The 24,151-nt window shown below is 39.1% G+C and overlaps 3 protein-coding genes across 3 annotated transcripts; 2 read left to right on the top strand and 1 right to left on the bottom strand.

Moving 5' to 3' along the window:
- Positions 1 to 710: 710 nt before the first annotated feature.
- On the top strand, positions 711 to 5,559 carry LOC142621523 (protein NUCLEAR FUSION DEFECTIVE 4). Its single transcript, XM_075794793.1, has 3 exons — positions 711 to 1,660; positions 3,668 to 4,599; positions 4,695 to 5,559. The coding sequence occupies exons 1-3, from the start codon at positions 1,304 to 1,306 to the stop codon at positions 5,212 to 5,214; spliced, it is 1,809 nt and encodes a 602-aa protein (XP_075650908.1). The 5' UTR covers positions 711 to 1,303; the 3' UTR covers positions 5,215 to 5,559.
- Positions 5,560 to 6,223: 664 nt separating this feature from the next.
- LOC142610156 (peroxidase 55-like) lies at positions 6,224 to 10,425 on the bottom strand. The gene is made up of 3 exons (XM_075781893.1): positions 10,164 to 10,425; positions 7,218 to 7,409; positions 6,224 to 7,115 (listed from the first exon to the last, which is right to left on the bottom strand). The coding sequence occupies exons 1-3, from the start codon at positions 10,365 to 10,367 to the stop codon at positions 6,540 to 6,542; spliced, it is 972 nt and encodes a 323-aa protein (XP_075638008.1). The 5' UTR covers positions 10,368 to 10,425; the 3' UTR covers positions 6,224 to 6,539.
- A 10,980-nt stretch (positions 10,426 to 21,405) lies between these two features.
- On the top strand, positions 21,406 to 22,862 carry LOC142631758 (uncharacterized). The gene is made up of 3 exons (XM_075806063.1): positions 21,406 to 21,843; positions 22,110 to 22,495; positions 22,652 to 22,862. The coding sequence occupies exons 1-3, from the start codon at positions 21,406 to 21,408 to the stop codon at positions 22,860 to 22,862; spliced, it is 1,035 nt and encodes a 344-aa protein (XP_075662178.1).
- Positions 22,863 to 24,151: the final 1,289 nt, after the last annotated feature.

A 24,151-nucleotide genomic window follows, 5' to 3' on the forward strand; every position in this document is an offset into this window, starting at 1 on the left:
ATTTATTATTTCGGATAGCACAAAGAAAATACACTTGAGGACAGGTTGGAGGAATTAATTTATCCTTTTTGAATTTTTTTTTTGTTGACAAAGTAGGGTATTTAGATTTCTTCCACTGTATTATGCATATTAAATTATTACAAAGAGGAACCCTTAAAAGTAGCCTCAAGATATCATTCTGCCAAGAGATTTTAAATCGAAGATCTTATGAAGCATGATAGATTTTTTTTAAAAAACCATTTAGGGCCTTTAATTAAATTAAGGTTAAAATTTTATTTTCATTCTCTAATCTTTGAATGAATTGTTGGAAAATAGCATAGAGTGAATAAGAAATTGATATTTTCTATGTTCACTTGAAGATATTATTAAAAGTGATAAAAATACCACACACAATACTCATCACATTCCTAGGTTTTTTTTGTGATTGAAAAATGTAGTAATCTCAGATTATAATAAATACTCTAAATTAACTCTTATCCAAAAAATAAAAGAACATCTGAGTACACGCGTGAGCGCGTACTCAGAGTCTAGTTATTATTATTATTGTCTTTTTAAGAAAAGAAAACTGAAAAGGAAATAATCAATGTCAATTAGTACAAATCTAAAAACATGTACTAAATGTAAATTGCGTATCCAATTCAACTTTGTCATCCCATATTTAAAATAAGGGAAAGAGGTTGGAAACCAAGAGTATCGGCCATGGAAACGGTCAACCACCATCATTTTTTTTTTCCTTCCCATAAACAGTAACCCTTGTCTTTCTTCTTTTTCTTTTTTTTGCACCCAAAAAAAAAAAAACATCATTGTCACACAGAGCCATTAGAATATACAGTATATATAATGTTGTCGCTTCGTTGTCAATTCGCCCATCTATTTTTAATTTTTACACACTCACGAGTCACTCATGACTCACCGAGTCACCATAGTGTCATTACCTGTAAATTTCTGAAATGAATCCATATTAATTTATTTTTTTTTGTCATACAGTACATTTGCTTTTGCTTTTGGCTTTTTATTTATGAACATAATTCCAATCCAGCTTTTTTTTTTTCTCGAAGAATTTTTTAAAAAATCTAAGCCAGCCACTCAATTCAGTGTTCCAACCCAACACATCATCGTCAAACATCATCATCGTCAATCATCATACCCCACCTATCTCTCTGAGTCTCACACTTTGTTCGCTTTTGATGTTATCGTTGTTCCCACATAATAAAAAAAGTCTCAACCTTTTTTTTCCCTCAGAGAATTTAATTCAGAAGCTATAGTGTGAAGTGACTGAGAGAGAGTCTGAGTGAGTGAATGAATGAAAGATACAACAGCAATGGTGGGTTTTTGGAGAGAGAGTTTAGGTTCGTTTGTGAACAACAGATGGCTGGTATTTGTGGCAGCAATGTGGTTGCAGTCGTGTGCAGGGATTGGGTACTTGTTTGGTAGCATATCGCCTGTGATAAAGAGCTCGCTTAGCTATAACCAGAGACAGGTTGCGAGGCTTGGTGTGGCTAAGGATTTAGGTGACAGTGTCGGGTTCTTGGCTGGGAGCTTGTGTGAGGTTTTGCCCTTGTGGGCTGCTCTTCTTGTTGGTGCTATCCAGAATCTTGTTGGGTATGGCTGGGTTTGGCTTGTTGTCACTGGGAGAGTCCCGACTTTGCCTTTGTGGGCTGTAAGTACCACTTCCATTTGAATTTTTATTATTTTCTCTTTGTTGGGTTTTTGTTTGTTTGAGCTTTGCCATATGTCTATTCAATGTTTCGTTTGTTTGTTGATCGTGTTTGGCTGTTTTGATGTTTTTGGGATCATGTGACTATGTGAGTTTCAACTTTCAATCAAGAGATGGCCTTTTTTCCTGTCTCTTATTTTTTATTCATCATAGATTTTGCTGATGATTTCAGGTTCCGATGATTTAAATTTCTGTGTCCTATTTTTTATTCATCACAAATTTAGTTGATGATTTATTTTAAAATTGCATGTGTTACAGTTTGTATGCTTCTTTGAAAGAGAGAAGAATTCTACTTTGATACAAAAGTGAGAAGAATTCTAATGCAACATGTTTTCGGACTTTTATTCCAATTTTTTCGTTGAATATTCAAAATTTCCTGCTCAGTATCCATTCTTGTTTCAGTATCTGAACTCAAAATAAAGGAAAAGTTGCAGTGATCCAAAAGAAAACCAATCTTCTTCGTTCTGTGTTTTTAGTTTTTACCCTTTTTTCGAACTCATCTTCTGTACAGAGATCTTGATTTTCTCTGGTTTTGATGTTTTACTGCACCAAGAAAGTGAAATGAATTATTTTAGCTGATATTATAGTTTGGTTGAAACTTTCATGTGATTCTGTTTTATTTGAAAGGAATCTATTACATTAAATACGAAAATAAAAGCAAATAAAAATAAATCCAAACCTAAATGATCACAGAATCAATCAGCATTAATTACATGCTAAAAGTTCTCAGCATCTGTCAGCATCAATCAGCATTAATTAGGATCAATTAAAATCAATCGGGTACAACAGGCATATTTGGTGTCCGCACCATAGGCAACAGTCTTCTTTTGTTTTTTATCTTCTTATTAAGAATCTATGAGATGCAGGTCCAAATTGTTTGGTCTATGACTTGTTTGTTGCCCCTCAAATGCATTAAATATAGATTTCTAACATTGTTGCTGAATCAGAAATTTGTTCTTTCCATCAGATCATATTGTCCAACTAGTTGTTCTCATATTCATAAAAAAAAAAAAAATTAGTTCTCATGTTAAATATTAAATTGAACTTTTGTAACACTTGGTCTCTCGTATATATCTTCTTAAAGGTCGGTCCTGCTTCTTGCAAGATGGTTATTTTACTCCAGCATTTCTTTTGTTGGTGACTACATATACAAGGCCATGATTGAGAATTGGATACTTTAGTGAGATGCTTAACTATTTGGAGATGTATTTCACCAGAATCTTTTTTATGGATGATCTTCAAGAAATAGCTTGCTTTATGTGGTGATAGAAGAGGGAAGTTTCTTTTCTTTGTCTCTTCCCAATCGAATAGAAGGACATAAGACTTGGTTAAAGAGAAACGCTTACAGATTGACCGAGCTAAGGATTCTGAGTTCTTATTTGTCTCCATCAAACTTATATAATTTTATTTTATGTTTATCTCGGTCTAAGAGCTATTGAATTTAGTTTTAAAAGTAATTTATCTGTTCACTTAAACTGCACATGTGAAGTGAGTCCAGTGAGCTCTAAAGGATGAGCTGTGAGCAGTGCCGAGCACAAGCAAAGTGAAGCTGATAATCCTTTACTGATCATTAAGCCAGGGCCAGCTATATTGAGGGCGGTTCTTCTTCTTCTTTCAATGTTACTTACTAGTTGTCATATTAAATGTGCACATACTTTACTGAGACCCTTAGGGTGACATTTGGATGCAATCTATTTCACATTACTTGATTGCTATTAAGGACTCCAGACATTTGGCTCACACTCGTACTGATTTTCTTTTCCCCCCTTCTGGATTCCGAGAATGTATTGCTATGTTAAGAAAATTATCTGAAAGCTCAACATTAGTGCTTACGTTTTTTTTTTTTTTGAGAAACAGTGCTTATGTTTTCTGAGTCTGAGATATTTAGAAAACTTTTGAATCTTATATACCATCTTGGCTGGTTATATCATTAACAGAAATCATATGCAGATGTGCATTCTTATATTTGTGGGAACAAATGGTGAGACATACTTCAACACAGTTGCTCTGGTTTCTTGCGTGCAAAACTTCCCAAAAAGTAGGGGTCCTGTGGTTGGAATTCTGAAAGGATTTGCTGGATTGGGTGGTGCAATTTTGACTCAGATATATGCAGTGATTCATTCCCCTGATCATGCATCTCTGATTTTCATGGTTGCAGTCGGTCCAGCTATGGTAGTTATTGCTCTAATGTTCCTTGTCAGACCTGTTAAAGGTCACAAACAAGTCCGACCAACTGATGGCATATGCTTCACATATATCTATAGTGTGTGCATCCTACTGGCTGCTTATTTGATGGGGGTCATGCTTGTTGAAGATCTGGTTGATTTGAACCATACAGTGATCACAGTTTTTACTGTAATTTTGTTTATCCTTCTCCTGATTCCAATTGTGATTCCTGTGTCACTGAGTTTTTGGATAGATCCAAGACCTCCAGAAGAAGAGGCACTTCTGCCTGAGCCACAGAAACAAGAACCTGGCGGACTTCAACGGGAGTCTAGTGAGCTAATATTCAGTGAGCTGGAAGATGAAAAGCCTAAGGAAGTGGATTTGCTTCCAGCATCAGAGAGGCAAAAACGAATTGCCCAATTGCAAGCAAGACTCTTCCAGGCAGCTGCAGATGGAGCAGTAAGGGTCAAGAGGAGGAGGGGTCCACATAGAGGGGAGGACTTCACCCTGATGCAAGCTTTAATTAAAGCAGACTTTTGGCTTATGTTTTTCTCACTTCTATTGGGTTCTGGATCTGGGTTGACAGTGATTGATAATCTGGGTCAGATGAGCCAGTCTCTAGGGTATGATAACACACATATATTTGTATCCATGATCAGCATTTGGAACTTTTTAGGTCGGATTGGTGGTGGTTACTTCTCTGAGCTTATTGTGAGGTACAAGTAGATCTCATTTCCTGCTGGATGTTTATTAAGCTTTAATTTTGATTTTGAGTTTTTTCCCCCCTCACCCATGTGATTTTATTCAATAGGGACTATGCTTATCCAAGACCAGTGGCAATGGCTGTGGCACAATTCATTATGGCAATTGGTCATATTTTCTTTGCAATGGGGTGGCCTGGGGAAATGTACATTGGTACGCTGTTGATTGGACTTGGTTATGGGGCTCATTGGGCGATTGTGCCAGCTGCTGCCTCCGAGTTGTTTGGTTTGAAAAAATTTGGGGCTTTGTACAATTTCCTCACACTGGCAAACCCTGCAGGTTCTTTAGTCTTCTCTGGTCTAATTGCTAGCAGTATATATGACCGTGAAGCAGAGAAGCAAGCTCATCAACACCATTACCAGCAGCAGAATTGGGGATCAATTTTCTCAGGCATGTTTGGTGTGGATGAACCACTTAAGTGTGAAGGTGCCGTATGCTTCTTTCTAACTTCAGTAATAATGTCTGGATTCTGCATTATCGCGGTTGTATTAAGCATGATTCTTGTTTATCGGACCAAGATTGTATATGCTCACCTCTACGGGAAATCGAGTTCAACTAGGCTTACATAACCAGATCATCATCCAAATTATTGTGGTTTGTTCAAGGTTCTCTAGCTATCTTCCATGTTATTATAAATGTACATTATACATCATGAGAATGATGTGAAGGAAAGCATGGTTCAAAAGCTTCTCTTGAGAGTGAGACTTTGCTCCTTGTAATGTGTTGTAGTTGGTCACTAAGGGCTTAGTTGTGTTGTGTGAGATTTTCTCGTTTGAATGTTGAGATGCTGTATTTATTACCTCTCCAAACATTAATTGGCTTGAAGTTTTTAGAATCACTGCCAGTTTTGTCCACTGTGCTTCACAAATGAATAAAACATGCTTGCCCAGTATGTTCTTAGTTTCTGTTCTTTACCATTGGTTTCATGGTGCTATGTGTTGAGGCTGTTTTTTCTCATGCCATGTGGTGTAATTTCATTTGAACTTGTATCCAGCCACATGGGTTGAGCTTTTGGTTCAAGATAATTTGAACTTCAACGCAAATGAGGCCCAAACTTCTATCCAAGCACATGGGATGAGCCTTTGCCCTATTCTTTATACTTTTCTAGTTGCGCTCATGGTCCACAATTGTTTTCACCTCTAGGGAATGGCCTCACGATCTGATTTCAATTACATCTTAAATGGGCTCATGGTCCATATTACTTCTTCACTTCACCGTTTGGACTCTTATTGGACCCTTAGCTTGTATAGGTTTTTTTTTTTTTTTTTCTTGGATTGGGTTTATGGCCAAAATTTCACAGAAAGGCATGCATATTTCTTGTATAATATTTTTATTTCTTACATATCTTTATAATGGGATTCTACAATTAGTTCTCATATTTATACAAAATGTATTTGAAGAAAAATGTCCAATTAAAAACTAATTAAATTATTTGGGCCAGAAGGCTACAAAATCATTAGTCCAAACTGATCTGATGTATTGAATTTGTATTGCTCTGTTTTAATGAAATATCTTCGTCCTCCACCCAAAAAAAAAAAAAATGTCACAAAAAGTTTATAAACTGTAAAATAAATAATGCAATTGGTACTACTTCAACAACCCAATAAATAAATTGTAAGGCATCTATTACCAGCTAAATGAACGCTCTTATTGGAAGAAACTTTATAACCGAGAATTAAATAATGGAACACATTATTATTGAATATATCTTACAACCCAGCCGACTTATTCTAATTAAATGAATAATAATACAAGTGCAGCAATTGCTACCTAATATAGTAATCAATTTTGCGCTTACAGTTTTACTTCTTCTATTCTTCGGAGGGGCATTATTTCACAATGATCATATTTTCCTCACTAGAACCTGTAATTGTTGCTAGGATATATCCTATCTTCATGAATTGAATGCTGTGCAATCTATCCTAATCTCTCCATCGTTACCAGTTTTAACGCCAACTCTACCGAGCTTCCTCATTGCCGTGATAAAAGCTCCATTGAAATCACCAGGATTGTTTGCAAAATCAACTATAGTAGGTTGAGAAGTTGGGTCAGTGTAGAGCACCTGATCCGAAGTTAACAAGCCCATTCCTGCAACCAGGTTTTGGTAGTACACATTGTCGAAAGTTTGCGGGGTTACAGGATCAAGATCAAAAACTATGTTGGGGTCTACATTTTGAGGACAAGCTGCTTCCAACTGCTGGGCATAAGTAGAATTCAAAGAAGGGTCGACAGAAGAGGATGATGAAAATGAGTACAAGCGGTCTGAAAAACGACTGCAGTGTGAGAAGCCTATAGTATGAGCTCCAGACAATGCTATCATATCATTTTGGCTAAGATTGTTTTTGGCAAAAATGGTGTTGAGCTGGGTGAGATTAAAGGTTGGTTCTGGCAAATTACCAGTTACTAGAGATGCCTGAGAAATAAGGCCATCGCGGCGTCCAAGTTCTACATTGAATGAAGGGCCTCCAGCCTGAGAGTTTTGTATATATTAGTTCAATTATGTAAGACAGAAATGTAGTTAGCTTTGCTATTAAGTACTAAATTTTTGAATAGGCAACCAAATCAGTCTTACTAGGACAACAACATCTCTTGCAGCAATAGCTAAAATGTCGGCACATGAGACTTTGCCAGGGCAGGCTTGTTCCACGGCTTGCTTTGCCTTGACGACAGTGTCAAACCCATCTCCTGCTAGGGAAATATTATCTGGGGCATCCTTTTCTGCATCATTATTAGGCGATGCTATCATGATTGAGGCATCACATCCCTACCATGAAAAAGTATACAAAATCATTACAGGCAATTGGAAACGGTTCTGGGACATATGTATGTTCTAATAACACCTTTCCTAAACATATTTATAAATGACAGGGGTCTGCATGGATCGGGTTGGGTCAAGTTAAGGATATTTTTTTATCCAACCCACCACGGTGGGTTAAAAAAAATTAAACCCAACCCAACTCATCACATAAGTCCAACCCAACTCACATGGGTCGAGTTGAACCCATGAATTGGACAATTTTTTATTATTATTAAATTAAGTAGAAAAAATATAAATATAAATATAAATATATTAAAAAAATCCAAAGATTAGTATCAATGTAACTCCTTAAAGGCAAACAACAATAATGACTATACAACAATAGTAATTTACTAGGGTTTGTATGAACTAATTAGCTTTTATATAGGATGGGAAGAGTTGGTTATTTAAAAAGAAATTATTAATTATATTTTAAATATATGGATGGGTCAGGTAGGGTTTGGAATTTTATGACTCGAACCTAACCTAACCCGTTATCAAAAAAATTTTTTGTAACCCAACCCAACCCAACCCACCAAGCCTTAAAAACCGATCTGACCCGACAAATTGGGTTGGGTTGGGTCAAGTTGGGTCGGGTCGATTTTGGCAGGTTGGCAGGTTGGTTGCACACCCTTATATATAATTGTTACCAAATACATTTAAAAATTACTTATTTCCAATAGCTTATTAGTATAATATAAGACAAAAAGTTAAAAATTAACTTATTTTTAAAATATTAAAAATTAAATTATTTAAAATAAAGCTGAGACAAAAAGTAATGGAGGAGTTAGAACCCAAGAACAATACATTAAAAAAAAAAGAAGCATATAATCCTCCCCCAATCCACACTAATGAACAATTAGTCAATCATAGCATTTGAAAAACTTGCATTGGTGTACGTAATACTATCTAGTAGGCTTCAAAAGTTTTCTCTAGATAGGCTATGCATATTTATGCGTGTTGCTATAGGAAGCCTTATAAGCCTTTTGTGTCCACAGCCCATAGGGCATATTGCAAATGTAAATTCAATTTGTCATTTAAGCCCAAAAACATCACTCAATCAGTTATTGTAAAAGCTAACAATTGTAAATTTTTTTGCAATTCAACTACAATGTAATTCTAAATGTAGAATGCACTGTAGCTGAATTATAAATGTAAATAATATTATTTAATTCTCTCTCTCTCTCCTCCTTTTTATTAAACAATTCCAATATTTTCTCTCCTCTCTCTCTCTCTCTCTCTCTCTCTCTCTCTCGTTATTTCTCTGCTTTCTTCCTTCTCTCTTCAGACTTCAGACCCAAAACTCATAGCCACCACACCACGATAGATCGGCTTGGCTTACTGCGGCGATGTGGCTTGGTTTCTCTCTCTCTAGTTGACGGTGGCGACATAGATCGGTGTTTGTTTGTATTGATTGTGTTGGATTTTTGGAATGGGTTTTGGAGTGGCGTTTGGGTGGTTGAACGAAATCAGGGTGTGCTCGCTGTGGGTCTGAGTTTGCCGGCATAAATCTGGGATTTGCTCACCGTGGGTTTGCCGCCATGGGTTTGGGTTTTGCTTGCCGTGGGTCTGCATTTGCTCACCGTGTGGGTTTTTTTTTTTTGGTGGTGGGTTTTGCTCAGTCATGCTCTTCAGTGGTGATGGTGGTGGCAATGGGTTGTGGTTAAGGTTTGTGTTCACAGTGGTTGCTGGGTATGTGGTGTGGGTTGGTTTCAAGTTTGATGGATCACGGTGGATCGAGGTGTGGTTGAGGTGTCATAGGTGTGGGTCACGGTGGATCATGGTGTGGTTGAGGTGTGGGTCACGGTGGTTGTGGTGTGGGTCACGGTGGTTGTGGGTTGTGTCGTTTTGGTGGTGTTAGGTGGCGGTGGGTTGCTGTGTTTTTTTTTTTTTTTGTGGTGTTGATGATCGGAGAGGGTGGTGTTGATGGTCTGGGTTTTTTTTTTTTTTGTGTTGACGGTAGATTATTGGTCGCTGGTGGTGGTGTCAAGTGTGTGTAGTGCAGTGGTGGTGGTGATTGTGGTTCTTGAACAGAAAGAAAGAGAGAGAGAGAATAAATAATGTGTTGTATTTTAAATGATGGTGATTGTATAGAAATATTATTTTAATGAGTAGAATAGGAAAATAAAAGTTGGGATGCTGGAAGTATTGTAAAATTGTATTGTATAATTGATAAAGTGTCTTTTTGAGATGGTAAAATAGGATAGAATTGCAAAAACCATTGTGGATGCTCTTACCGTGACCTTTGATTAGAATTCTCATGTTGGTCACACGATACTATTAACACATTTAAAAATTATTTTGCTACAATATTTTGAATTTTTAACAATAATAGGTATTCAAATAGACCATCACTACCCTATAATATAACCATATATAAATTCCACGAATAAAAAGAAACAAAGAGTAAAAGTTTCAAACCTGTGTAATGGAACACATGTAGAAACTAGAAAGTAGATATCATTGACAAATCTAGAAGAATTATATCCAAGGACACTCACAAACATTTTACTAGGATATATATATATATATATATAGTAGTTATTTGTGTCCTTGTGATCTCAATCAAACAAATAAGACTCTGTGACAAGTGACAGGTGATAAGTGACAACTAGGAAAACATATTGGTGATACCATTATTGTCTCGAGAGTCAAGAGTATCAATATCAATCACCTAATAATTGTTAACAAATTAGTACAACTGAGACAGAAACTCAATACCTGAACAAAGCAATCATGGAAAAATAAACGAAGAGTGGCAGGGATTGTGACGACAGTCTCGTTAAACTTTGTAGAAACTGCCTGTTGCACTATGGACTCAACGTTTGGGCAGCTCAAGCTGTAGAAATTTTCGACTAGTTGCCCCTCTCCTCTCCCTATGATCATAAAAGCCAGTAACAAAACTATCCCTCTCCATAACCCCATTTCCTTTGCTTAACTATATTCAACTTTTCTCTTCTCGCCACTTTAGTTCTGTGTGTATCTCTCTATCTCTTTCTCTGTAGCTATAGCTCAATATTGATGACTGTTATATATAACGAAAGAAAGAAACGTAGAGAGATGCCTGCTTAGCCTACTTGGTCTAAGCCTCGAAGGATTCAACATTTTAATAAACAAACCTTATTTTAACGTGTTATTGGGTATTAGTCATAGTCCTATTGGACTGCCTGCCAAGACAGATTTAGCCACATTATAATATTCCATTATTGCATGGTGGACTTCCAAGTTCCTAGTTCCTACGCCCAGAGCTCCCATAAAAGCTTTAAAATATTGAATAAATAAACAATCAATTTCTACATTTTAAACGGTACTTTGTAGAGGCTCCTATGAAAATGTGTCTTTACCAATCATTTTGAAAAGAATAGTTTTATTATACACAAATCATTTTACACATATTTACACACATCTCAAAAAGTAAATAAAACAAAAAGATTTTTGATTGATCTTAGGGCGTTTGTAAAATAATTTGTGCATCTTTTGATTGCTTTTTGGATTGTGTAACAAATTTAACCCTTTTGAAAATTAGTCTTGCACTCAATAAAAAAAAAATCTTTGTATAATTCTTTTAAGAACATTAACATTGGGAATGTAAATATCCCCTACTTGCTGAAAGTAAGATACATCCGGGTTCGCATTCCTAAAAAAATCTAGCAACTGTGAACAGTAGGTTCTTATATTAAGAACCTACTGTAGCTTTGAATGCAAAACCAAAAACAATATTTTATTCCCCTCTCTCTCTCCAAATAAATTTTTTTAAAAATACTCTATCTCGTCTCTCTCTCTTTCTCCCTTTTTCTCAGGGTCCATTTGGTTGGAGGAGTAAAAAAATGGGAGGATGAAAAATTAGTGGGAGGATGGAAAAGTGGGAGAATAGAAAATATTTAGTTTTCCCTCGTTTGAAGAAGTGGAAAAGTAGGAGAGTGAAAAACTCTTTTGTTTGGTTGGAAAAAAAAAAGAAAAAAGAGGGAGGATAGAAAATGTAGTTTATATAAATTGACTATTATACCCTTGTTACATAATAGGTAAGAAATAGATTCATTTGTACTCATTAAATAATATAAAATTTACTACATCATACATATAAATTTTTATTATTATTATAATGTAAAAATTACAATAGTGTACTTGCATTAAAAAAACTCATTCAAAATTATAATGTAAAAAAAAACGTGGTCAGCAACTGGAAAACTGTATAATAGTGTATTACATATTATAATGTAAAAAGAGAGAGAGAGAGAGAGAGAGAGAGAGAGAGAGAGAGAGAGAGAGAGAGAGAGAGAGAGAGAGAGAGAGAGAGAGAGAGAGAAGAGAACCTGGACGTTGATGTGCTGTGAGAAGGTAAAGTGATAAGGATGAGATGAATAAAGTGGGGTAGGTGAGATGAATAATGAGGGTATTTGTGTAAAGTGCATCTTTCAGCACTTTTCCCTCCCAATTTTCCTCCCAAATTAGGAGGATAAAAAAAGGTGGGCCTGAAGGAAAAATTTTCTTCTCTATTTTTTGTCTTTCCTATTTTCTCTCTTCAACTAAACAATGAAAAATGTCATTTTCCATCGTATTTTCCTCTCCCTATTTTTCATCCTCCCTGTTTTCACTCCAACCAAACATACCCTCAGACTTTGCTCTCTATTTCTCCCTCTCTCCTATTTTTCAAACCTTGCTATCTCTCAGACATGGGTAGATTGGCAATGGCTAAGCATTGTGGTGGGTCCGCGGTGGTGGATCTGTGGGCTGAGGGTGTAGATTAGCGGTGGCTGAGCATTGTGGGGTTCATGGAGGTGGATGGTGGTGGGTTTGTGAGCTGAGTGTGTAGATCGACGGTGGTTGAGCATTGTGGTGGGTCCATGGAGGTGGGTGCTGGTGGGTCCATGGGTTAAGTGTGGTTGGGTCCTTATTGATCAGTGGTGGTGGTGGGTTTACTAATTGGTAGTTTTTTTTTTTTTGGAGATGAGTTTGATGATTTGAGGTAGTGGGTTGATGATGATGGTTTTGGTTGTGTTGATGGTGGTGTGGGTTTTGTGGGTTTGTGTGTTGGAGGTGGTGGTGGTGTGTGTATGGTGCAGCAGTGGTGGGAACTTTAGGGTTGCTGGTTTTTTTTTTTGGTGGTTGCTGGGGTGTGTGTGGTGGTGGGATGGTGGTTGTTTGGGTGATGCTTGTTTTGGTTTCATCTCTTTGCTAGAAGTAAAATGATCTCTTTTGGCCATGTTTGTTGTGATGTTCTATTGCACCATTTTCTTCTAAACTCTGGAGCTGATATTGCAGAAAATTTGGTGGTGGCCAAATTGGTGTTTGTGGCTGAATGACTAAGTTTTGGTTGTGTGGGTTTGCCGAAGAGAGACAAAAAGGTAGAGAGGAAAGAGAAATGGAAAAGAAGGGAGAGAAAAGGGAAATTTTTTTATATTATTTGACGTTATAATTTATATTATTTTAATGAATAGTATGTAGGAATAGAAACTAGAATGTTAGGTAAGTTGTAAGATGGGACGGTAAAATAGATAAAAGTAGGTTTTGAAGATGCAAAATAGACACTTTTTTTGCATCCCCAGATGCTAGTGCTCTAAGATCTATGACATTTTATTTTATTTAAAAAAAAATTGAGATGATAGTAAATAAATACAAATAACTTAAACATTTTTTTTAAATAAAATGACAAACTTAACTTTCAAACTATTGAATTGGAATGGTCTAGTTTGAGTTCTATTTACTCTTTTTTTTCGGACCGAATTCTATTTACTTAAAAGATTATATTTATGTAACTTTGAAATGTAGGGCTTATTACGATTGTAAGGGCACAAATTGATCCACAGCCCAACATGTTAAGCCCATGGCCTAATAAGCCCAAAACAATAAAAATGTTAGAGAGTGGGTTTGATGTTGAATGTTCAGTGAGTCTAACAAGAATCACTACAGGTTAGTTTAATCTAAGAACGAAAGTAAATAACAAGCTGAGAAGAAAAGTTCTCCTCAGTGAAGTTCGAGGATGGTATGTTCTTGTATATATTTCTCAGACTTATACAAATATTCAAGTTCTTGGTTACAAAGAGGTTTTCTCTCTTCTTTTTCCCCTCTCTCTTTTGTAAGGGACTCTCTTCTTTTTTATACTTCCCCCTTCCTCTCATCTTAACCTTCTATCTGTTGATTAAGTAGCTCATCTTGCTGATACTTGTCCCATCAAAACCTTCTTGAAATCCTTGGTGGGTAGTTGTAAGGCTAGAAGTCATTGTTCAGGTATCACCTCCACATTAATGCGGTCAGTTGTTTAGGCGCAGAGCATTCAATGCGATGGTAGCAATTTTAATCCCAAATATTTCTGAATTCCCTGTGATTCTCCTCTTTCCAGAGCTTATCCACCCAAGTATGGTCGTCCCCCTCCCAATAGTTGTTGGATGATTGGACTTCAGGTTTCCATTCCGTTTCCTGAGGAGGTTTGTCTCCTCAGACAACATCTCCTACTTGTCCTGACTAGACCTTGTCCTCGGTCCGACGACCTACTTGCCTTTACTAGTACTTGTTTGTGCTTGGGCTCATTGATGTTCTCAGGCGCGACCCATGGCCCAATACCTTTATTCGAGCTGTTGATCCCCACAATAGCCCCTCGAAACTCCGTTCTTTCTTTTCCCTTGAGAGAAAAATGGGGTTTCGACCTGACGTCACATTCTTCCCACACTTATGTCGTTTGCACCCGTGTCAGTGTCTTTTCGCCTGCCATAGGCACACTCCTGACACTTTTGCATCTGGGACGCTTCAGCAATTACTCCTCATGGCGCCTGTTCCCCACGTTTTACGATGCGATGAAGATCTTACGGTAGAGATTTCTTCTAGGGATTCGAGCGGGAACTTTCCCGCTTACTTTTCCCTCCTATATAAAATGCCCGAAGAACCTAGATACCCCACTTTTTGAATCTTCAACTCACAAGAACCAGTCCGAGGTGCTCATTTCCTAAAATTGTAAGTAACCTTTAGCCCACCTGCTAATTATTAGGACCTCCTTCCTCCTTGGCCTTTCAATTTTTGCCTTTCTCTTCTAACATCCCCCACTCACGTCTAAAAATGCGTAGATTTGCTAGCTTAGTAGATACCCCTGAGGGCATAGAGAACTTTAAGGCTCGATATAATATACCAGCCGGGGTTTCCATTTGGCACTGCCTTCAAGGAGAATGACATGCTTTGAGATTAGAAGGAGATGTGGTAATCCCTATGATTGCCTCCATAGAGGGAGGGATGAGGATCCTTATGGGTAGACTAACCAGGGATTTTTTGATTGCCCACAGACTTTTCCCCACCCAGTGTTCCCCAAACATGTTTAGGATACTAAGTATTGTAGACACCCTTAATGAGAAGATGGGTGTAAACCTCACCCCTCACGACATGAACTAGGTATAACTGCCAGCTCCTTAAGAGCTTGGGATACTACCTTAAAACTAGGGTCCCTGAAGTCAGACTCATCTCGTGTCTTCCCGAAACTAACAAGGGTGTGGTTTAAGACTTTTTTATTGTCTCAGGTGAATGGCATGATGGACTTCATTGCCCAAAACGAGAGGGGAAACCAGGTGGGGTACTTAGGTTTAGGTTCCCTGCTTTAACACGAACATTCTAAACTAACTTTTTTTTATTCACTACATTTTTTTCTTCTAATAACATGTTCATTTTTAGGGTTTTTGCAGACAAGAAGTTCACAACTCCCAATCTCAGCTTAGTCAACGAACCTGACTTGACAAGGATTCTTAAGTCCGAGATCTTTTTCCATACAGACGGGCAGTTGCAAGCAGCTCACGTCATCCTTGGGTATCAACCAATATTCACAAGCTTCTAGGCTCCTAAGTACGTCATCAAGGCGAAGGATCCTCGGCTTCACCAGATTAACATTGCCATTCCCGGATTCCTCAGCGGTCCTCCCCCCGCAGGCATTCAACTAGTGCAACTTCCCGATCAACAAGCCCCCGAGGAAGAAGTGACCCTTTCAAGCCCTGCTCCCGAGGAAGAAGCACTCAAAGTAATAGAGGTCGTAGATTCCTAAGAGGATTTCGAGATCTTTGATCAACCTTTTGCTTCGGACTCCTTACGTGCTGCCTTTTCTCACTTACCTTCGGCCCAAGCAACACTTAAGAACCATCCAACATTCCTGAAGGCATGGTGCTCCAGAGGAAGAAGAAGACAAGCCTCCTTGAACTACTGGAGTCATACGCCGGAGGGTTTGCTTCGAAAGTAGCCATCTAGACTCGACCTCCAACCCCTTTCCTTGTCCACACTTCCCCTCCTAAACAAGAAGACAAGAAAAGGAAAAGGGATAAAATGGGTAGGATGTAGCCGAGGAAGGTGAAGTCATTCTTTCCAAGGAGCTTTGGCCCCAGAAAGGGGCGAAGATGGCAAAAGAGGCACACAAGAGCTCCTCTACTGAGGGAGCGGGCATGGAAAGAGTTCCAGAGCACCGCCCTATGGTTCAGATCTGGAACCCTCTAGTGGAGTTGGCCAGAGCTCCATTCCCCTTAGAATCCTCCATTAGGGACTTCCAGAGGGCAAGGCTAGCTATGTGGCCGATGCCTTGGAACAACCATTGCTTCTACCCCAGGACATGGCCGACCTGAGGACTCTAAAGAAGCACGAGGTCTTCCTAACCTTGCAGCGAGATCTAGCCATGGTAAATTGTTCTATCTCTCACTAATATTGAATACACCTTCCCTTTCCTTCTCTTAGAGGATTTATTTTAATGTCTTTTTTTTTCTCTTTTTTTTTTTTTCTTTTATAGGCCATCCAGACAATGAATATTGCTGAAGAATGGGTCGATGATGCCCATAAGCAATTTAAGGATGAGGGCCGACGCATAGCTGCCGTCGACACTCTCACCGTTGCTGAGAAGAAGATCTAAGACCTCAACATTAACTGACTGAGGCGAGCAGGGATAAGAAGAGTGTCAAGGCTACATTGGCAGGGGCTGAGAGGCAAGCCGAGTATCAACACCAACAGCTCCGTAGAACCGAGGACCAACTTGCCATAGCCAAAGAGTAGATAGAGGTTCTGAAGAAAAAACTGGAAAATGCAAAGGAGGCTGTAGCTCAAGCCAAGCAGGAGGGCTATGACGTGGGAGTCCAAGAAACCGAAGAGAATCTAAGGGCCCAAGTCACTGGAGTCTGTCGAGGTTACTGCCTCCAGGTGTGGACTGAGGCTCTATACCAGGCTGGGGTGGATGCCTCTTTGGAATTAAGGAGAACGGGGAACATTTGGTAGCCTCCCGCCCTACGTATAGCTAGTCATCGCAAGTCCTAAGCAGACTTCCCTCCCAAGGGGCCTGTGCCTAGCCAGGCCACCCCCACTAGCACTCTCCCAATCATCTCTAAGGGCCCAAAGAACTTGTTCGAGTAAGTGCCCAAGACAAGGGGAAAGAGGTGACCACAGAGAAGCTTCCCGAGCCAACTAAGCCTCTACCTCTGCCTAAGGATACCTCCAAGGAGAAGAGGGTAGCCTAAGGTCAAGCATCTGGGCAAGCTAAACCTCCTCTGATGATTAAGGAGGCTCCCAAAGCAAAGGATGCAACTTCAGCCAAAGTGCCTTAGCCCTTTGCCCGGCCAACATCCAAGAATGACCCTCCTCCAGCCAAGACCAACTAGGATTTTACCCTCTTTTTTATTTTTATATGTACCCTTTTTTTATAGTATGTACTTCCTTTGCCTTCACAAGACTTTTATTTAATGAAAAATATCCGTTATCTTTTCATTACCCTTGTGTTTATATGACTCATACTACCTATGCATTATTAAGCATGGCCTAACTAAGTACTTAACTATGAATTCCGAATTGTGGGCTTTATCCATTAAAGCATAACATTGCTTTCCATATTAATTTAAACTTACAATTAATAACTTAACTACTTAATTCACAATTAGAACTAGTGTACCCTGGATGTTCAGCTCAGACGTCAGTAGGGCTTTGAACACCACTTAACCATATAAAAAGTATTGATTTATCCTAAGTCGGTGGTCTGTGGAACCAAATATGACTAAGGCGTTGTTTAATACTTAGAGAAATAAATAGTATTAATTAACCCAATGTATGTGGTCCGAGGAACCAAACATGACCAAGGTTCTGCTTAATACTTAAAAGAATAATTGGAAGTATTAATTTACCCAAGGTATGTGGTCCAAGGAACCAGTCACAACCAATGTTCTGTTTAATACTTAGAGAAATAAATAGTATTAATTTACCTAAGGTATGTGGTTCGAGGAACCAGATATGACCAATGTTCTGTTTCATACTTAAAAGAATAACTGGAAGTACTAATTTACCCAAGGTATGTGATCCGAGGAACCAGTCACAACCAATGTTCTGTTTAATACTTAGAGAAATAGGAAGTGTTAATTTAACCGAGGTATGTGGTCCGAGGAGCCAAGCATGACCAAAGTTCTGTTTAACACTTAGATAAATAGAAAGTAGGTCATTGGACTGAGGATAAGGGTTGGTTAGGACAAGTAGGAGATATTGTCCGAGGAGACAAAGGAGGGGGTCTCCATTGAGCTCAAGGTTTCAATCTAAGAAAGATTATAGTTACAGGCCCAGATCAAGGACTCCTCCTAGTGAGTCTTTCTCTGACAATGAGGAACGCCATTATAAGGGAAGGAGTAGGAGCCCAACCTATAGGGGCTTAGGAAATGATGCTGTGAGCAAGGCTTTGAGCCAAATTTCAAGGTCACCATTTACACGGAGGATCGAGAAGGCAAAGCTTTCTCGGCGGTTCACACAGCCAACTTTTACCATGTATAATGGTTGGACGGACTCGGTGGAGCATGTAAGCCATTTTAATCAAAGGATGGCAGTTCACTTAAGGAATGAAGTACTGATGTGTAAAGTGTTTCCATCCAGTTTGGGGTCTGTGGCAATGAGATGGTTTGATGGGCTGAAGGAGGGCACTATTAGCTCTTTTCAAGAACTACCAGGGCCTTTGGGACTCGATTTGTTACATGTAGCAGAGTTGCTTATCCCTTGGATTCCTTATTGTCAATGGTGATGAAGGAGGGGGAAACTTTGAAGACCTACTCAGACAAGTATTGGGAGATGCTTAATGAAATAGATGGAAACTTTTAAGATGTGGCTATAAGGACGTTCAAGGTCGGGCTCCCCACTGAGAGTGAGTTGAGAAAATCCTTAACTAGAAATCCTGCGCGTAGCATGTGTCAATTGATGGATCGCATTGACAAGTACAAAAGGGTTGAGGAAGATCAACAACAAGGGAAGATGAAGGCCAAAGTGATCCCCCCTGATCGAAAAGATTTCAGGTCGGATAGATACAATAACAATAGGGCCAGAAGGGACTTTCTAGGGGTTGAAGGATTGTCCACTACACAAGTAGTTAACACAATTTCAAAGAACCTGTGCACCAAATCCTTGACAAGATAAAAAAATGAGTTGTACTTTAAGTGGCCAAATAAGATGGGCGGGGATCCTTTCCGGCATAATCAAAGTTTGCACTGTTAGTATCATTAGGATCGTGGGTACACTACGGAAGATTGCAGAACTTTGAGGGACTATTTGGAGCAATTGGTCAAGGTCGGGAAATTGAAGCAATTTTTGTTCCAACTATCTGCACAACGAAGCCAGGTCGGGTCAGTCCTTCAACAGGAGAACAATTAATGTAATTTTGGCAGCCCCAAGTCGGGTAAGTATATGACAATCTGAAGTGACGTTTGTGTCAAATTCATACGTTGAGGATTCAGCCTTTATGGTGAAGCGAGTGAAGGTGCAAACCCGACCAATCCTGAGTTTTTCTGATAAGGATAAGACCGGAACCCATCAGCCACATAATGATGCTTTGGTAGTTACCATTCAGATTGGAAGTCATGACGTAAGGAAGGTCTTGGTAGACCAGGGTAGCGGTGCAGAGATCATGTATCCTGATCTGTATATGGGGCTTAAGCTGAAGCTTGAAGATTTGGCCAGTTATGATTCCCCCTTAGTGGGATTTAATGGGAAGACTATTGTCCCAAAGGGTATGATTAAGTTGCTCGTTCAGGTGGCTCTAGAGTAGTGGAGGTCGGTTTCATTGTGGTTGATGCTTATTCACCTTATACTGCCATTTTGGCGAAACCGTGGCTTCATGTTATGGAAGTTGTATCTTCAACTCTGCACTTGAAGGTGAAGTATCCTTCTAGGGACCATGTTGAGGAATTAGTTGGAAGCCAAGCTATGACAAGGCAATGCTTGGTTGCTGCTAACAGACACCAGTTTGAAGACGAATCCTTGATGTCCTCGGACAAGGCTTTATAGCAACTAATGGAAGTGGAAGTATCCTCGGATGCCATGTATGAAGAGGCGAAATGCGAGGAGTTAGAGAGGGTTACAATAAATGCTGATGAAGAAAAGTTTTTTCAAATTGGGGTCCAGTTGCCTCTTCAAGAGAAGGAGAAACAACTAGTTTTCCAACAAAGGAATTTAGATGTTTTTGATTGGAGCGCCTGTGAAGCCCCTAGGGTGAATCTGGATTTCATATGTCATCATTTAAATGTCAATCCAAACGTTGTTCCGAAGAAGCAACTACCTCGGCATTCATCTAGAGAGCATGCTGAGGCTGTTAAAGAAGAAGTGGCAAAGCTTAAGTGTGCGGGGGTAATCAAAGAAGTCTTTTACCCAGAATGGTTGGCCAGATCGGTGGTAGTGAAGAAAAAGAATGGGAAATGGCAAGTGTGTGTAGATTTCACAGATTTAAACAAAACCTACCTAAAGGACCCCTTCCCGATACCCTAAATAGACCAGTTAGTGGACGCGACGGTTGGACATCCTCAGATGAGCTTTTTAGATGTCTTTCAGGGGTACCATCAGATACCATTGGCTCTAGCCGACCAGGAGAAGACTGCTTTTATGACTCCCATTAGGAAATATCATTATAAGGTGATGCCTTTTGGATTGAAGAATACAAGGTCTACTTACCAAAGGATGATGACTAGAATATTTAAGTTCTAGCTAGGCAAGAATATTGAGGTCTACATTAATGATATAATGGTGAAAAGCAAGGTGGTTGCCAAGCATTTGAGGGACCTCGAGAGTGGCTTTGAAATGTTGAGGAAGCATAAATTGCGTCTTAATGCTTCTAAGTGTTCTTTTTTGTGTTAGCTCGGGCAAGTTTTTGGGTTATATGGTCACACACCGTGGAATTGAAGTTAACCCTGATCAGATTTAAGCGATTAATGATTTACAACCACCTCATAATCCCAAGGAGGTCCAAAAGTTAATTGGGATGACTACAGTCTTAAATAGGTTTATCTCTCGGTCAGCAGATAGATGTAGGTCATTCTTCCAACTGCTGCACAAGTGGAAAGGGTTCGAGTAGAATGAGGAATGTGCTCTCGCCTTCCAACAACTAAAGGATTACCTTTCTCGGCCACCCATTATATCCAAACCCAAAAAGGAAGAAGTCGTTTTTTCCTATTTTGCTGTGGCTTCTCATGCGATTAGCTTAATATTATTGAGAGTAGAGAATGGGATGCAAATGCCAGTCAATTATGTGAGTAAATCACTATAAGAAGCTGAAGTTCGTTACTTGCCTTTAGAAAAGACCATCTTGGCCGTGGTACACGCTATGCGGAAGCTTCCCCATTACTTCCAAGCACACACAGTGGTAGTTCTGACTCAACTCCCTATGCAATCACTGCTACAAAAGGCTGATTATACAGGGAGAATTGCTAAATGGGGAACGATTTTAAGGGCATTTGACATAAAATACATGCCTCGTACCTCAATTAAAGGGCAAATGCTTGCAGATTTGGTGGTAGAGTTTACCAAGTCTCCAGTACAAGGAGAGTCTGAGGAGCTCAAAGTTGAAGGAAAGAAAGTTTCAGTAGTTGCTCTACATGGGCCCTCACCTTGGAGGTTATACATAAATAATGTGGCAAATTAAAAGGGATCTAGAGTTGGGTTGGTGATAGTGTCTCTAAATCAAATTACCATTAAGAAGTCCTTGAGGTTGGGCTTCTCAACTATGAATAATGAGGCAGAGTATGAGGCTTTACTGGTTGGGATAACCATTGTTAGGAAAATGGGAGGAAAAACTGTTAAAGCATTTTCAGACTTAAAGCTGGTCATGGGGCAAGTGAAGGGAGAGTTGAAAGCTAAGGATGTGAGGATGCAAGGGTATCTGAGTCAAGCTTGGCGTTTGCATTCAGGTTTTAATTCTTTCACTATACAACAAATCCCAAGAAGTAGAAACAAGCATGCAGATTCCTTGGCAACTTTAGCAACATCTTCTGGACAAAATCTTCCTCGAGTCATACTTGTTAAGGATCTGGATAGGCATATCAAGGAAGAGAATGGGAAAGTCCAGGTACACCAAATCAAGGTCAGACCTAGTTGGATGGATCCCATAGTCCTAATTCTTAAGGAAGGGGTTTTGCCTCACGAGAGTAGGGAGGTAGAGAAGGTACGGAGGAAAGCTTCTCGTTTTTGGTTGTCCGAGGATACAAATGCTCTTTCTCTAGACCATACTTGCTTTGTGTTCATCTCGAGGTAGTGAAACCACTTTTGGAAGAGCTGCATGAGGGAATATGTGGAAGTCATACAGAGGGCAGATCATTATCACATAGAGCTCTTACCCAAGAGTATTAATGGCCAAGTATGCAAAAAGAGGTGCAAGAGTATGTTAGAAAATGTGATCAATGCCAAAGGTTTGCTCTGAACATTCATCAGCATGGGGGTGTACTCAATCCTCTGTCTAGTTCATGGTCATTCACTAAGTGGGGTCTGGATATTGTAAGGCATTTTCTCAAGGCTGTGGGAAACCAAAGATGGCTTTTGGTTGGAATGAATTACTTCAAGAAGTGGGTGGAGACTAAGCCATTATCCAATATTAGGGACGTGGATGCAAAAAAGTTTGTGTGGAAGAATATTGTTACTCGATTTGAAATTCCTCATGCTCTCATCTCAGATAATGGGCTCCAGATTGATAGTAAAGCCTTCAGGAGGTACTGTTGTGAATTGGGCATTGAGAATAGATATTCAACTCCAGCCTACTCGCAAGGAAATGGGCAAGCTGAAGCAGTCAACAAAGTCATAGTCAATGGGCTTAAGAAGAGGTTAGATGAAGCGTAGGGTAGGTGGGTAGAAGAATTGCCACATGTTCTTTGGACATATCAGACCATTCCTTGGCGATTAACCAGGGAAACACCATTTTCAATGGCATAAGGGTCCAAGGCTGTAATCTCTTTAGAGATTGGGTTTCCAATACTAAGGACAAGCTTATTCACTCCGAACAATAATGATCGGCTATTGGAGAGAAGCTTGGATTTAGTTAATGAACGAAGAGAAGCAGCTATGGTACAATTGGTGCATTATCAGCAGAAGCTTAAACAGGGGTATGATACAGGTGTGAGGGCAAGACCATTGGCCCCAAGTGACTTGGTGCTGAAAAAAGTGGTGGGTACTGCAAAGAACCCATCTTAAGGAAAGCTGGGGTCCAATTGGGAGGGGCTATATCACATAACCTCGGTAGCTGGTATAGGTGCTTACTTTCTAAAAGATTTAGATGAAAATGTGGTACCACGTCCGTGGAGTGTAAATAATTTACGAATGTATTATTATTAATGAAAATCAGCCTCGTTGCTCTTTTTTTTTGCTGTTATATGTTTTATTCTTATTTATCTAAGTGTTAAACAGAACCTTGGTCATGTCTGACTCCTCGGACCACATACCTTGAGTAAATTAACACTTCTTATTTATATAAGTGTTAAACAGAACCTTAGTCATGCCTGGCTCCTCGAACCACATACCTCGGGTAAATTAACACCTCCTATTTATCTAAATGTTAAACAGAACCTTGGTCATGTCTGGCTCCTTGGACCACATACCTCGGGTAAATTAACACTTCTTATTTCTCTAAGTATTAAATAGAACCTTGGTTGTGACTAGTTCCTCGGACCACATACCTTGGGTAAATTAATACTTCCAGTTATTCTTTTAAGTATTAAATAGAACATTGGTCATGTCTGGTTTCTCGGACCACATACCTTGGGTAAATTAATACTATTTATTTTTCTAAATATTAAATAAAACCTTGGTTGTGACTAGTTCCTCGATCCACATACCTTGGGTAAATTAATACTATTTATTTCTCTAAGTGTTAAACAACACCTTAGTCATATTTGGTCCCACAGACCATCGACTTAGGATAAATCAATACTTTTTATATGGCTAAGTGGTGAGCAAAGCCCTAGCCACGTCTGAGCTGAACATCTAAGGTACACTAGTTCTAATTGTGAATTAAGTAGTTAAGTTATTGATTGTAAGTGTACATTAATATGGAAAGCCATGTTATGCTTTAATGGATAAAGCCCACAATTCGGAATTCATGGTTAAGTACTTAGTTAGGCCATGCTTAATAATGCACAGGTACTATAAGTCTATAAACACAAGGGTAATGAAAAGATAACTGATATTTTTCATTAAATAAAAGCCTTGTGAAGGCAAAGGAAGTACATACTATAAAAATAAAAAAGAGGGTAAAATCCTAGTTGTTCTTGGCTAGAGGAGGATCATTCTTGGATGCTGGCCGGGTAGAGGGCTCAGGCACTTTGGCTGAAGCTACATCCTTTGCTTTGGGAGCCTCCTTAATCATTAAAGGAGGTTTAGCTTGCCCAGATGCTTGACCTTGGGCTGCCCCCTTCTCCTTAGAGGTATTCTTGAGCAGAGGTAGAGGCTTAGCTAGCTCGAGAAGCTTCTCTGTGGTCACCTCT

The sequence above is a fragment of the Castanea sativa genome, chromosome 1 (genome assembly GCF_040712315.1).
Source record: "Castanea sativa cultivar Marrone di Chiusa Pesio chromosome 1, ASM4071231v1".
NCBI classification, from domain to species: domain Eukaryota; kingdom Viridiplantae; phylum Streptophyta; class Magnoliopsida; order Fagales; family Fagaceae; genus Castanea; species Castanea sativa.